This window comes from Eschrichtius robustus, chromosome 12 (genome assembly GCF_028021215.1).
Source record: "Eschrichtius robustus isolate mEscRob2 chromosome 12, mEscRob2.pri, whole genome shotgun sequence".
NCBI lineage: Eukaryota > Metazoa > Chordata > Mammalia > Artiodactyla > Eschrichtiidae > Eschrichtius > Eschrichtius robustus.
The window spans coordinates 64,500,071-64,515,580 of record NC_090835.1 but is presented as its reverse complement, the minus strand read 5'-3'; the positions used below and the strand labels follow the sequence as shown (position 1 = coordinate 64,515,580).

At 39.6% G+C, this 15,510-nt stretch overlaps 1 protein-coding gene across 1 annotated transcript in view; it reads right to left on the bottom strand.

Moving 5' to 3' along the window:
* DST (dystonin) overlaps window positions 1-15,510 on the bottom strand; it is a 491,021-nt gene that overhangs the window by 165,288 nt on the left and 310,223 nt on the right. The window contains 17 exon segments of the mRNA XM_068559249.1: window positions 688-866; window positions 1,774-1,931; window positions 2,864-3,047; window positions 3,518-3,644; window positions 3,851-4,005; window positions 4,194-4,346; window positions 4,950-5,075; window positions 5,908-6,003; window positions 8,656-8,760; window positions 8,850-9,011; window positions 9,091-9,168; window positions 9,322-9,450; window positions 9,531-9,993; window positions 11,038-11,192; window positions 11,484-11,577; window positions 14,640-14,767; window positions 15,261-15,356. Of these exon segments, the coding sequence (XP_068415350.1) occupies window positions 688-866; window positions 1,774-1,931; window positions 2,864-3,047; window positions 3,518-3,644; window positions 3,851-4,005; window positions 4,194-4,346; window positions 4,950-5,075; window positions 5,908-6,003; window positions 8,656-8,760; window positions 8,850-9,011; window positions 9,091-9,168; window positions 9,322-9,450; window positions 9,531-9,993; window positions 11,038-11,192; window positions 11,484-11,577; window positions 14,640-14,767; window positions 15,261-15,356 (2,588 nt within the window).

Below are 15,510 nucleotides of genomic sequence, written 5' to 3'. Positions count from 1 at the left end.
ACTGTCTTCTAACAGAACCCATGCCCTGCCCCCACAGTGGTCTTCAGCAGGAGATTCCAACAGCAGAGGGGCTTCTTTCAAACCTAATTTAGACCAAGCCTGGGAGGAAAGTCCTATAGGTTACAACAGCTGAGCTACCAAAACTATAGGCAACATGTGGGAAGATCATTAATGCTCTAGTCTCTGAAGCTCACATTCCCTTTCAGCATGAAGATGCATCGTAAGTCCACAGAAATATTTAATATATTTGTTATTAAGAAAAAAATTTTGTATTCTTAAAAATGAACATTTTTGGGGCTTCCCTGGTGGTGCAGTGGTTGAGAATCCGCCTGTCAATGCAGGGGACACGGGTTCGAGCCTTGGTCTGGGAAGATCCCACATGCCGCAGAGCAACTGGGCCCATGAGCCACAACTACTGAGCCTGCGCGTCTGGAGCCTGTGCTACGCAACAAGAGAGGCCGCGACAGTAAGAGGCCCGCGCACTGTGATGAAGAGTGGCTCCCGCTCGCAGCAACTAGAGAAAGCCCTCGCACAGAAACGAAGACCCAACACACCCAAAAATAAATAAATAAATAAATAAGTTTAAAAAAAAAAACAAAAACATTTTTGGCTAAACAGCCTATATATATAAGTGGCACTTTTATGAAGCCAGTTTAGATGATTTCTATTAAGGCAGTGGTTCCATACTTCTCTATGTAGGTGGAGGACATGGAATAGACGTGGTTCATGCTCTGGATGACCACGCTGAGCTCGGATCGCAAGGTGGGAGCCGTGGAAGAGGCGGCTGCTTGACTGAAAAAGTCGTCGCATTTACTCGTGATTGTGGCCAAATCGCCTTTAAGTCGCTCCAGCTCTTTCTTTAGTTTCTACACAACAGAGAACAAACAAGGATTAGGCTATCACTCCAGATGGGGTCTCTTTCTTCAAACACTTTAAAAATACACATTTCCCATTATGACCCTTGACTTAAACATGTACGTATTCTTTTTTCTTAATTGAAGTGTAGTTGATTTACAATGTTGTGTTAATTTCTGCTGTACAGCAAAGTGATTCAGTTAAACACATACATACATTTTGTTCATATTCTTTTCCATCACGGTTTATCACAGGATATTGAATATAGTTCCTGTGCTATACAGTAGGACCTTGTTGTTTATCCATTCTATATGTAATAGTTTGCATCTGCTAATCCCAAACTCCCAGTACTTCCCTCACCCACCCCCCTCCCCTTTGGCAACCACAAGTCTGTTCTCTATGTCTGTGAGTCTGGTTCTGTTTTATAGATAAGTTCATTTGTGTCGTATTTTAGATTCCACATATAAGTGATAACATACGGTATTTGTCTTTTTCTGACTTACGCCACTTAGTATGATCATCTCTACTTGCAAAACATTTACATACTCTTTACTTTTTCTTTATCAAAGAAATGAAGCCAAAGCAGTCAAGTTTCATAATCAATCATTCCCTCACTGTCCACCTCCCCGGGCCCAAACATCTAATTCAGTGCTTGTGCATCGAGCAGGTGAGAAACTGTGAGAAGCCCTCGCAGCCTCCACATAAATGGGTGAGAAAGTACGTGTTCCTGTGTTTACCCAAGTGAGAGGCGGAACTGAATTACAGAAGCCTCGGCTGCCATCAGCGGTAAGTACATAGGCAGACCTCACCAAGTGACCCCTGGCAAAGGGAGCGTGTGAGATGTCGCAGAGCCGACAGTAAAGGTCATTAAGATGGTAATCTGTGCTAATCTTGTCCCCACGCGCTTCTCAGACTCACCTCCTGCTCTGAGATTCTGAACACGCTTTCGTGAAGGTCGTCTCTCTCCAGGGGGGTGCGGATCTGTCTGATTAGACGGTCTTCACAGCTCTCAAGCCGAAGCCTGAGGTTTCGGACTTCAGAGATGTAGAGATTATAAGCTGATTCCTCTTGCTCCTCTGTGAAAATAAATGCAATGTTTAGAAAATACCTCATTTTCTATCTTTTGGATGTTCTCGTTCATGATTTAATATGGCAGTTTTACTACTACTGAAACACAGCTAGTCAAACTAATGTTACCGGTTATCACCACAAACCCACCCCAAGGATATAAACCTTGAAATCGTGGACATTACAATTTACGAAGATTTAATAAAACTTCCCCAATGCCACTTAAAGTACCAATATCTGATTTATGATGTCTAAGGAAAGTAATATATTGCTCTGTTTTGTGTTCAGAAAAATGTGAATTATATTAGTAGCAGATTAGTAATAAAAACTAAATTAAAATCCTTTAAAATGAAAGGTAAAGATTATGTTAATGTTTAAAAATTTTTTAAATAGAGTATTACTACTAAGTTTTTTTGGTCTCTAAGTTATATCAAGTGTTTGGAATAAAATTTATATTTAACAAAAGTTAACAAGACAAAATCTTTTCCTTCAACCCCTGTATAAAATTCAGGTTTGGTTATAGGAAATCTCTGCCCTTTGCTCTCAGTTTTGCTGTGAATCTAAAACTGCTCTAAGAAAAAGTCTTTAAAAAATCCAAGTTTGCTATACGGAAAAATAATTGAAACTTTTCTGAAACTAAAAGATCATCATTCTGAACATTACACTGCAAAATAGTGAAAATGTTTAACAGTAGATACACTAAGAATTCATTGTCATACGACTTGGTTGACATCTTTTTATTAATTCATCATTTGGAAATAACTGAGTCCCTCCTTGAATCTTCCTACCTCAAACATGCATTTAATATTCCAATAATTATCTCTACCTATTACAGGTGGAGTGACAAAATATACCTAAGATTGAGATTCCCACTGATAGCAGAAAATAGCCTGGACTAAACATCCATGGGGGAAAAAAGGCAAGGATTTCCATGCTTTACCTCTTTCTGCAGATTTAAGAAGTTCTTGATAATACTGCTTACACACATTAACCTCCTTTTCCAGTTGTGTTATATCTGAACCTGAAAATATTTGGGATTCCTGGCTATCTTCGAGAAAATCTTCAAAACGAGACTGTAGATTACTCAGAACTTGCTGATGTTCACCAGGTAACATTGTCTTTATCTAAAGAAGACCAGTGATCCATTATAGCACTAAGAGTAAAATTTCAAAAGGACAGATCTCAAGTGGGTCTTATGGGACATGAGTTTACGTTAATAGTCATAAATAGAAAACCACTGGAAATTAATCTTTTCTTCATTTACAATCTTAGGTTTTAAAAGATGAGAAAAAACAAGACTACAAAATTTAATAAATGAAATCAAACTACACCCATCTCTATATGCCCAAACACTATACTGTGTCTCCCAATGAAAATGTAAGCCCTGAATGAAGTATGGGATTTCCAGATCCCCCAGTTCTTAGAAAATGCCTCGTATACAGCAGGCATAGGACAGATATTCATTGAATGAATGACTGTTATCATGGATCTGCTCGACTCCATCTTACCCCAGAGAAAATACAAAACCCACCCCTCATGACAAGGGGCCCCACATCTTTGGACAGGTTAGGTGGATGTGTAGATTTATACTTACTGAAGCCACATTGCTAGCTCGGATTCTGTCAATTTCATTGATGAGATAGTGCCAGGAGACCACACTCTTCATGTTTATGTGAGACTCATGCCAAAGGGTCAGGACGTTCTGATACTGCTGCTCGATTCTGAAATATAGGTAAGAAAACTCAGATTCAGCCTTTCCACTCCCTCTGAACACATGCTACAATTTTTCTTTGTGTTTGTGACATATACTAGGTTTCCTAGTTCTAGGTCCTCCTGATCCTATGAGCCTTGTCAAAGCACTGACTGTTCTTTTAACCTTCAGAGAGTTCCACAGCCAGGCCTACATCTGGAGCTAGTGCGCACAAACCTGTTTGCAAAGTCGACCGCCTCTTTATTTGGAGGAGGGACACTGAAGCACACAGACGGGACCATGGCTTCGTTCCCGGTGGGGCTGATGACCTTCCACTTAGCACGATGAGAATTGTTCGCCAAAATACATTCATCATCTTTGAAGATGGTTATCTGGTTTTAAAAGAAGAACAGAATAACAAGATGAGGTCACTGTGGTACTCATCTTTTTCCACATCCAATCTTGGGATTTTTTTTGGATTTTTGAGGTGGAAAACTTTACCACTAATGAGCAATATGACCTCATTTTTTAACTATATGAATAATGTCAGAACCTGGTCTGTTTCTAGGAGTTAAAGTACCTCAATTTGTCTGTAGTCACAGATGGCTTTGATCGGAATAGAAGTTTTGAGTGGACAGTCAGGATTTCTTGGCTTCAGCTGAATGATTGTTTTTGCTCTCCCCATCAGGCTTGCGACTGTGCTTTTATACTGCAAAAGCTCTTCTTTCTCTTCCTAGGGAATAAATCAGATGGATTTTAAAAGTAAAAAACGTGTGCACTCTGTTCTTTTAGGGCTTTGCCTAAACGAACTTCACCAGAAGAATCTTCCCTGACCACCTGGTCTAAACGTTCAATCCCTCCCCACCCCCGCTGGCACCTCTCTTGCCTTGTTTTGTTTGGTCGTTTCTTTCCTCCTTCGCATTTACCATTATCTAACATACTACGTATATTTTACTAATTTATCATGTTTATTGAGCCCCATCCCCAGCATATAAGCAGGATTCTTGTCTGTTTTGTTCACTGTTCTATCCCCAGCACCTAAAATAGTGTCTGGGATACAGAAATGCTAACAAGTATTTATGGAATGAAGGACTAAACACAGATACACACGACACAGTGAAAGCATTTTAAAATATTGAGGCAATCACATGACAAACACTTTTGTTGTATTTGTTACCAAAAAACACTAAAACTGAATGTTTAAATGCTTGATTGAGGCAGAAATATCAAGAGTACCAATAAAACATGAAGTTCTGCACATAGAAAATATAATAAAGCACTAATCTAGTCCTCACTATACATCACTGATGAAACTTCCAGGTTTTCCTGTTCGTACCATTGATTCCTGAACAAGGTCCTCCAGCTTGTGAATGCTGCTGGACCTGTCACAGCTGTACTTCCGCTGAATGGCGTCTTTTAGATTCCTCAAGTAATCCGTGGCTTCTTTGGCATCATTGAAAAACTAAGGAAAGATGAAAACTGGCAGTTAAAGTGTATGCAATGTCAGCAAAGCCCAGAGTTGTCAGGTTCGAGTACCAGAGCCCTGTGTGGACCCCTCCTACATGGGAACAGAATAAGATCACAAGACAACTTAGCCAAAATCATTCCTTTAACCAAACACCAATTCTTGAACTTGGATGATGATGAATGAATTCTAACTGTCCATCCAAAGTTTATGTCTATAGAGATCAGACTGGTGGCTGTCAAGGGGGAGGGAAGGTGGGGGAGGGGGAGGGATGGATGGATTGCGAGTTTAGGATTAGAAGATGCAAACCAGTATATATAGGATGGATAAACAACAAGGTCCTACTGTATAGCACAGGAAACTATATCCAATATCCTGTGATAAACCAAAATGGAAAAGAATATGAAAAATAGTATATACATATATATATAACAAATTTTCTCTCTATACTGTGGTTTTGGCTCGATATTATTTTGACTGAACTTCTATTTCACTTTAGGGTCCAAACAGCTGTTAATCGGGGGTGAAATTCCAAGAATATTTTAAAACTTCTGAAGAATAGAAAGCTCTCTGTAATGAAACAGTTCCTTAATAAGAAAAATTAAGATTTTCTGACATTTTAAGCAGTTTTTAAAGTATTTCTTCCTTACTAGAATGCTTCCATTTATCCTGAAGAACATATATCCTTATATCCTACAAAGAAAACATTTTGGTTTCTTTCCCCTGAACACTACATACATGCACCTTAACAGTACATTATGGAACTGTTTTCTGTAACTCAGCCAAAATTGCAATACCATTGATCGACGTGGTGATTCTGCCTCCATACCTCGAAATAAGTGCTGTTCTCCTTTATGTGCTTCTCTACACACTGGCAGAGCTGCAGGATCCAGCTCCACTGCGTCTGCATCGCCGCTCGGTAGGCCTGACAGGTAAAACATAGCCACTGTTGCCGTGTGGACAGTAACACACACAACTTACTTCTCAAGGATAAAAGACTCTAGTGTCTACATAGATGATGAGAATTCTTTAACAGAGTAAGACTTGAAAAATCGGGATAGTGAAATGTCCCTCTAAACTACGAGTTCCCAGTTGTACAAAGCCAGCCCTAAAAGTTTAAATATAAATTTTTCAATGAATCCAGTCACTTTCTTTCAAATTTTTAGCTTCTTGACATTTTTTTCTTAAAATATATGGAAAAAGCTAGCTCTGGCTGTTTTTCCATGAAAACCTCTTTAATATTAGAAATGGATGCAAGCTATCGCAGCTTTTTAGAAAACCAACCCTCCACCTGCCAACACTTGCCTATATGGCATCTTCAGATATGCCTCCTTCATGACATTTTCCTTCATCTTTCTGTTTTCTGAATTTTTCTATTACTGGATCATAAAATACCCCTCTTGACACAAAAATACATGGTCTGTAGTTTTCTCTGTCTTTGCTTCCAAAACTAGTCTGGAAGCTCTTGGCAGGGGTGGGGGTGATTTATTTGTTTTTACCGGGACTGTTTGGGGAGAGTGGAAAAGGGCATAAGCAATCCCTTATTAGTGTAATTCTGGAATTATATTCAAGATAATACTAGGGGGACTTCCCTGGTGGCACAGTGGTTAAGAATCTGCCTGCCAACGCACGGGACACAGGTTCGAGCCCTGGTCAGGGAAGATCCCACATGCTGCGGAGCAACTAAGCCTGTGTGCCACAACTACTGAGCCTGCGCTCTAGAGCCCACGAGCCACAACTACTGAGCCCACGTGCCACAACTACTGAAGCCCGCGTGCCTGGAGCCCGTGCTCGGCAACAAGAGAAGCCACCGCAATGAGAAGCCTGCGCACCGCAACGAAGAATAGCCCCCGCTCACCGCAACTAGAGAAAGCCCACGTGCAGCAACGAAGACCCAACATGGCCAAAAATTTAAAAAAAGAAAAGATAATACTAGGAATTTTTATTTCATACGTTTTTACTTGAATTTTTATTTACCACTTGGTGTCTCTTTCCTGAGAGCAAAAATATTGTAGAAAAGACACCTACTTACTAGAAAACATGAAACACCCTTTCATATTTAAGGTTCAGTTCACTGGCTTCCAGAAGAGGGCACCCTTGATGCTCTAATGACTGTCTTATGTAAGCCTGTCCTTCCTCCTGGAAAAAACACTCCTGCTGAGCTCTGTCCAGGCAGCTTTCTGGGTGGAATGCATAAGGCAGCACTGGAAATCTGGCAACACATCCTCATCACATTACCTGCTCCCTCCAATTAAGCTACTTTGAGTAAACTGGCTATAAAAGACACATCATGCATGGTCAGATTATTAGTTTCTTTTTCACATAAAATATAAAGGAGTTAATAATTAACTATTATCCATTGCCCACAAGACATTGGATGGGCCCATGGAATCATAAGGACGACTACGGCTTAATTCTATTGTTCCAGAGACTTTCAGTTAATTAGACTAACAGCTCTACCTAAAAGTAATCAGGTTCACATCCACATTTTCCATTCCCATCAAAATTCTCAACCTACAATCGTATTTCCTAACAGCTTTCATCTCTCTACTCCAAAGAATATCTATCCCACTTTTAGTTGATCATCATATAAAAGTATATCCAGACCCTTCATGATTCTGATTTCCTTTCCCTAGTGCCACCCTACCTTCTATGTCTTTAACATTCCTATGCAGCATTTCCTGGGGATGAAAACCACGTTTTTATATGAAAGAAGGTCACCTATAATATTCCCAAGACCACCAAGTGAGGCCTAGAATTTTATGAATCTTTTGTGTCACGAAGACTTATTTCAGTGAACAAAGACTCTCAGATTCCTTTCTTCAATTGCGTGTCCCATTGTAAGCATAGCTTCATTTTTCTTCCTCTGGAAATACACCACATCTGTCCACGTTACATGCTTCTCGCCCTCTTACATCACCCACTGCACATTCAGACAGTCACTAACTCTAACCAGTAGATATCAGGCCCCAAAATTAAACACACGCCACCCCACAGGCAGCCTGATAAACCCTAGGTCAACCCTCCCCTTCTGGGTCTGAAATGTGTGTGTTATACCCTGAGGACACACCTCACAAAACCAGATCATGAATACAATTAGTAAATTAAATAATAATAACTAGTACTTCTTGAGAACCTACTGTGTACCAAGAACTGAACTATATAGTAAGAGTACATTCTTCTTCTTCTCACACAACTCTATGGGTTAGAAGCAATTTCCCCCATTTTAGGTAAGTGAATGGGACTGAGCAAGGTTACGTCCCTGGTGCAGTGTCATATGGTTAGGAAGAAATATCAGCCTCAAAACCTGTCAAGTCAAGGTCCTTCAAAGTTACTGTACTACATCTCTTTGGCCACAGGGGTTGACAAAGTACCTTTATTGGAAGTGATGAGTGGGTGACACACTTCAGCAGAACTGAAGGCAAATCAGTATGATCTGTCAGAAACTTTCTTTTTGATTCAGGTTATAATAGAAGTTTGACAGTTTGCATTTTTCAATTTATCAACAATAGAAGAAACTGAAGGGTAATAATCAAATGTCTGTATTCCACTGTGACTATTACACTTTCTGACTTACCTCAATGGTTAATCGGGCTGGGTGATTTTCCAGAAGCAGCTGCTCTGCTATCTCCTGAACTGATTTAATATTTTCTTCCTTTTGATCAAGTTCTCTCATTAATTCCTAATTTAAAGAAACAAGCAAGAACTATATTAGAAAATGATAAAACCTGAAATGCATTTTTAACATCCAGTTACAGAAGTCATACTCACAGCGTGGTAATCTTTTTTCCGGGCTATGTTGGTATTTCTTTCACTCCAGTCATAAGCAACTTCCTCCTCTTCTTTTTCATTCAACCAAATAAGCTCATTAGTTGCACGAGTTACAAAATTGTGGAGTGTATCAAGGTGCCGTTCCTGATTCCTGGATGTGTTCTTTACAAGGAGAATCATTGTAAGAATCGTGTCTTTGCCACATAGAGGTAAGAGGAAGAGAAAGTTAAAAAAAACTTACCAAGAGTTTTGCATACTGATTTTCTAATCTGTGCAACTTTTCTGCATAAGTTAGTTTAAGAGGTGCCGTCATCTGGATCTATAACATGGGATAAAAAGACAGCAAGGTTAGGAATCTTAAGGAATTCTGATTCACAAGCAACGTATCGTTTACCCTGTTACAACAGGGTCTTTATAGAAAGAGCAAAACAAAAGCTGGGATGAAATACATACAGATTTCAAATTCACATACCTCACTGATCTTAGCTTCTTTGAGGCTAGATTCAAATTCTTCAATAGCTTGGTGAACATTTTTATGATTTTCTAAATGGCTTTCAACACTTGGCAAATCTGATCCCCATTCAGTGCGGTCCAGCTGCACCTTTAAATAGAAAGATATAAGTTTGAAAAAGAAACTGGTAGCAATAAAGCCTGAAATTCAGGTAAAGTAAATATTTTCACCTGCATCTCATCAACCCAATTCAAAAGATCCTGAACAAATTTCATGTTGATTTCCTCTTCTGTTAAATTCTGATCCAGTAGAGACGACTTGAGAAGGGGCTTTCGGATCTGCATCAGCTTCAGAGTTTGCAGGGAATTTGTCTCCACTCCTGAGCTGAAATTTGGAGCTAATCCTGATGGGAAGCCAGGTGTATATGCAGGAGTGACAGATGGGGTCAGGCGGGAAGTCAGCCCTGACGACAGACCTGAGGTCACGCTGGACGGGGTCAGGGAAGGCGTTAGACCCTGGGTCAGCCCTGAGTTCAGACTGGCGTTTAAGGTCTGTGCAAACCCTGAGTTTAAACTCTGAGTGATTCCTGATATCATGAGCTTCGTCTGCTCCGCTGTCAGCACACGGCCTTTGCTGTACACTGAGGAACATTCATTCCTTAAGGCCAGGATGTCATCGCGCAGTTTTGCAACCCTGAAAAGAAAATCAAAAGGGATAAGCTATAATATAAGAGGCATTTTTCTCAAAGAATGAACTCTAATGTAAACTAGGGACTTTAATTAACAATAATGTATCAATATTGGCTCATCAGCTGTAACAAATGCATCACACTAGTGCAAGACGTTACTAACAGGAGAAGGGGCTTTGAGGGGGGATATGGGAACTCTGGACTTTCCACTCAATTTTTCTATAAACTTAAACTGCTCAAATAAAGTCTATTTTAAAATGTCATTGTAATCATATTGATAAAAGTTTGCATCACAATTTTTTTCACTGAATGTTGTACTATAAGTACTCTGCATATTATCACGATTTTTATAACTATAATTTATAAAGAACACAATTACTACACTATAATATGATCATTCTCCTACTATTTGACATGTAAGATTCCAAATTTTTGTTACTATAAAATATTTCTGACATGAACAAAGGCTTTTTTTCCTATACTTATTTAGATATTTTCTATATTTGGAATTACTATAGATTCCTAAAAGTGGACTTACTGGGTCAAAGCATCATTTATAATTTTTGCTTTATGTATCTCATGTATTTAGATATTTACATATATAATATATATAGTATTCAACCTGAAAGGTTCCATTCCTACTCCCAAGCCTACTTCTCAGAGATACAGATGTTTATGCACATATATTTCTTCCAATAGTTTATTAGGAACATTTTCATGATAAGATAAACAGAAAACTGAAATGCTGACTTAAAAGATAATTTTCTCATACTGTCCCTTTTTCAAGTATCACAATTGAATATTTCAACTGTATGTTAGTTACTACAGCATTAAATATTATATGTATCATAAAATTTTTTTCTATTACTTATCTTTGAAGAACAAAACCTACTAAACACACCCAAACATGATAGAATTAACGTGACACACATTTTCAACAAAAAAGAGCTAAAGAAATATTTCATAAAATTGTCACACTCTACATTCTTAATGCAAGTGCCATGAAACAGTCACCCAGAAGGACAGGGCTGACTAACAAGCACTCTTACCTCTGTACCAACTGGTCTGCCTGGTAGTATTTTCCATCAATAAGAATCTGTACATCAATTACATGCTGGCGTAAAAGGTTCTCACATTCAAGGACATACCCGGCAATTTCTGCTTCATTCTGAAACTGCACCCCGGATTCTAATCTTTTAGAATCCTGTATTTTAAAAGAACTCAATATTAATTCTACATTAATTAATTAATTAAACAAGTTTCAAAACTAGCCTCAAATATAAAACTCGAAGTATTAGAACAGAAGCTACTTGGATTTTCTCTGTTTTGCCTTTTGCTTCAAAAACATGTTTTCCCTCAAGAAAGCAAAGTAATCATAATCTTTAACAAACTTTGTTTCAGTAGACCAATCTACCCAATGTTATGCAAAGTTTTAGTTCATCCGAACACACTGACCCATCTACTGCAATCCCAACAGCTCCTGAAATGAACTTACAGACTGGAGAGCATTTCGGGCAAGCATCAGTTTGTCTTCACAAATGACACTGCCCCTCTGAACTCGGCTGGCAATCTGCTGCAACATGTCCAATCTAAAAGAAGGAATGAAATAAAATAAAGCCTCTCCCTCTAAAGTCATAGAGTTGGCCATCCCTGAAAAAATGCAGCCCACCAAAAGAAAAAACACAATCCCACACCAATGACTCCATACCTGTGTCCATCAAAGGATTCATTGCCAAAGCTAATGCAGGAATTGATCAGCGTTGGACCACAATGAACTGAGAGGAAATTTTCATTTGAATCAAGACTGGTTCGTGTGCTAGTCGTGTTACTAAACACAGAATCACTGCTACGGTAACTGTAACTACTGCTGTGCATTCTTATCCTTGCAATGATGTTCTTTCCTCCACCATTAAAAGTAGACTCAAAAGTAGAAGGTCTACAAAAAGCGCTACTTCTAACGGTGAAGAGTGGCGGCTGAATGGTACAGCTTTTAATGGCTCCTTAAATATGCTCCAACGTGCATATTCAACACACAGCAAATAATACACTGATAGCTATTCAGAAGAATCTCGCCTAGAGCCATGGGTTTACTAGCTGAGGTCTGCCTTTTGTAGCTTGCACTAAAGCCCTACAAGTATGGACAAGGCAGGCTGACTGGGGCGTCACTGGAGAAGACTTGCCAAATATTTTCACCAAGAGTCATCCACTTGCAACTGCCTCAAAAACAACTCTGATGCCTCCCAGGAGCCCAGGTACGATTAGAAAAGGTTATTCCGGCAAATCATCAGCTAAAAGAACACAAATAGTCAATCAGACCTTGATCACAGCTTTTTGGAAAAGGCCAGGTCTGTACTGAACAACATAGGGTTAAAAACTGATATTTACAAGCACCTATAAACAAATGAGTTTGAGGAGAAGCAAAGTACTTTTCCTTTTTAACCACCATGGTGTTTGTTGATTAGGTTAAATTAAATGGGAAATTGCCCATTTACCTTTCTTTACAGGATGTGCTCCCAGGAATGTTAGGTCTAATCGTACTAAAGTTACTTTACATTTTTAAAAGCCAAAGTGCTAAGAAGAATATCAGTGCAATGCTTGCAGATTTAATTTGTCTGTGCTTATTTTTCCTTTCTATAGGCCTAAGATCATTGGCTCTTTCGCATCTGCTTTTTACACACTGCCATGCTGCACAGCTATTATTTTGCAATACAGAGTTAATGCCCAAAAAAAAAGGTGTTGCATCAAGAAAAATGAAGGCATTGAATCAGCCAAGCTCCTAAATATTTTCCTATCCCTAACACTGCAAGGCCAAACTGTTGCTTCTCCACCTAGAGGTAGATACTGTTCTTTTCAGAAGGCAAGAAAAGGAAATTTGAGAGTGCCATGTCAGATATATTTAGTAAAAGCACAAATAGTAATAGCAGCCAGCACCTAACATTTCTGAAGTAATTGTTACATGCCAGGAAATTAACTAATCATTTTACAGACATACTCAGAACCACCAAATGCAGTAGGTACTATTACATCCTGTTTACAAACGAAGAAACTAAAGCTTAGAGAGGTTACTGAATCTAAGATTACATGGCTTGTACACTGAGCTAATAATTCATCCAGGATTGACTGGCTCCTAGACCTCGAACTCTTAACCACAGCATTCTTTCATTAACATATATTAAAATCCAGCTGCTATTCTGTCGACTAAAATCTACTGCGTACTCTTTCTGTGGCATCCTTTTCCATTCTTTCCGATGAGAAGCTGAGCATCCCATCTGAACCACCCAGAATTATCTCCTCCATAAAAGGTCCATCCTGGGTATTTCGAGCTTGTGCTGGTTCTAATGATCTAGTTATGTAGACAGAATATGCTGCTTTAACAAGAGTGTCATCAGTGATTTAATAAAGGCCTGACAAGTTAGACCTGCCCCTGTATCTTCAACACATTAGTTCATATTTCTTCCATGTGGAAGTTACGAGGGGGCACAGAGAGCATCAGGATACTGATAGCAGGCAGGGTATTAAGTGTTGGCGACACAAGGAACTACAAAAACAGGAATTTGTCTCCACATTACTAGAGCTCACAACTGTAGAATGGGCAGCCCTTAATCAATCACAGACACAAATACAAAATTACAATGGAGATGAGGGCTATGAAGGAGCAATCCATATAAACAGGAGGATTATCACCAAGACATCTGAACCAACCTGGGAGACTGTGGAAAGTTTCTGGAGGAAATTACATTTCAGAAGCCGAGATCTGAGAAAGATGAGGAGTAAAGAGGGGATGAAACAGACTTCCCAGCCAAAGGATCAGACAGTGCAGAGATCTCATAAATGGGGGAGGCTGGGACCTTGGCAAGTCAGAGCTCCTGAGAGGCAGACAGCGTGACCGCACTACAGAAGCGAGGCGGCGTGGAGCCAGTCGGGCCTGAGGGCGATGCCTGGCCTGGCCACCAGTCCCCAGGCTGTAAGGCCAGCCCCGTGGACTCAGGCCACACAAGCCCCACACACCACAAGTCAGGCTGGGATGTAAGGACTACCCCAGAGACACATCCATCCAACAAATGTGTCCTAAAGACCAAGCAGGACCTTCCCCGGCAGCTGGGTGTAGCGGGAGAGAAAGGATGAAGGTGAGTGATGTTTTCAGGGCAAAAAAGCAGAGAGGGAACTTGAGCCAGCATTTACTAAGTGTTCTCTAGAAGCGGCCTCACTGCCCTTCAAATAGAGAGTTCACTGCCCCGTAGAAAGAGGGCCGTAGCCAAAAATACAACAAGAAGTGAGATAAGTTCATGGTTAGCCTATGTTATGTATGGATGAACTTCTGGATCCAGGCCCTGGTGACTTAAAAGTCAGTTGGAGAAATTCTCACGGGTCATCCTGATTGGCTTTAAAACTGTAACCACCGTATGAGATGAGATTTCACGCACCAACCTAGGCCCTCTTCAAACACTACTTCACTGATCCCTCCTCAAACCTCTTGGAAGAGTTTCTAGATAAGAAAATGGGAGAATCAGAAAGGCTAAGTGACTTATTCAAGGTCACAGAGCCAAGTGAATGAAAAAGGTAAATGTTGGTCTCCAAAGCTTAAGTTCTTTCCACGACACAGGCTGACCCCTCTCACTGGACACCCAGGGCAGAGGACATCCCCATTCACCTTTCCACTTCGGGACGAAGAGCCTTCTCCCTCTCGAGCATGGCAATGATGAGCTTTCCCCACTCCTTTTCTATGTCATTGGGATGATAACCCTGAAGGAGTTTGATGCGTCCAAATTCTATCCAAATCTAGAGAAAACAACAACAAAAAAGTTAATGTGAAGCAAAGACGTAAACAATTATGTTTCTTACATCAAGGTAGATTATTAAAGATAACATTGGATACCATATGATACCACTTATATGTGGAATCTAAAATATGACACAAATGAACTTTACGGAATAGAAACAGACTCACAGACATAGAGAACAGATTTGTGGTTGCTAAGGGGGAAGGGGGGTGAGGGAGGGATGGATTGGGAGTTTGGGGTTAGCAGACACAAACTATTATATATAGGGTGGATAAACAACAGGGTCCTACTGTATAATAGTACAGGGAACTATATTCATTATGCTGGGATAAACCATAATGGAAAAGAATATGAAAAAGAATATACACATATGTACAACTGAATCACTTTGCTGTACAACAGAAATTAACACAACATTGTAAATCAAGTATACTTCAATAAAATTTTTTTAAAAGATTACATTTGACAATACAAAGGAAATTTCTGCTTACCTCTAATAATTTATACAGGCGTTTAATTTTTGATTTTTCTGTCTCCTTTGGTGGAATTTCTGTTTCTTTAAACTGTAAATACTGATTATAAAGTGCCTAAAAAGAAAGGGAAAATAAATGAAGGGCCAAACTTCAAAGACCTGTTTTCATTATCACATAATGTCACCACTTCAAACGCTATTTACTCTGTCACGTGCCCTCGGTGGCATTCCTTTATAAAACAGACACTCAATTCCCAGCCAGTCGGTAA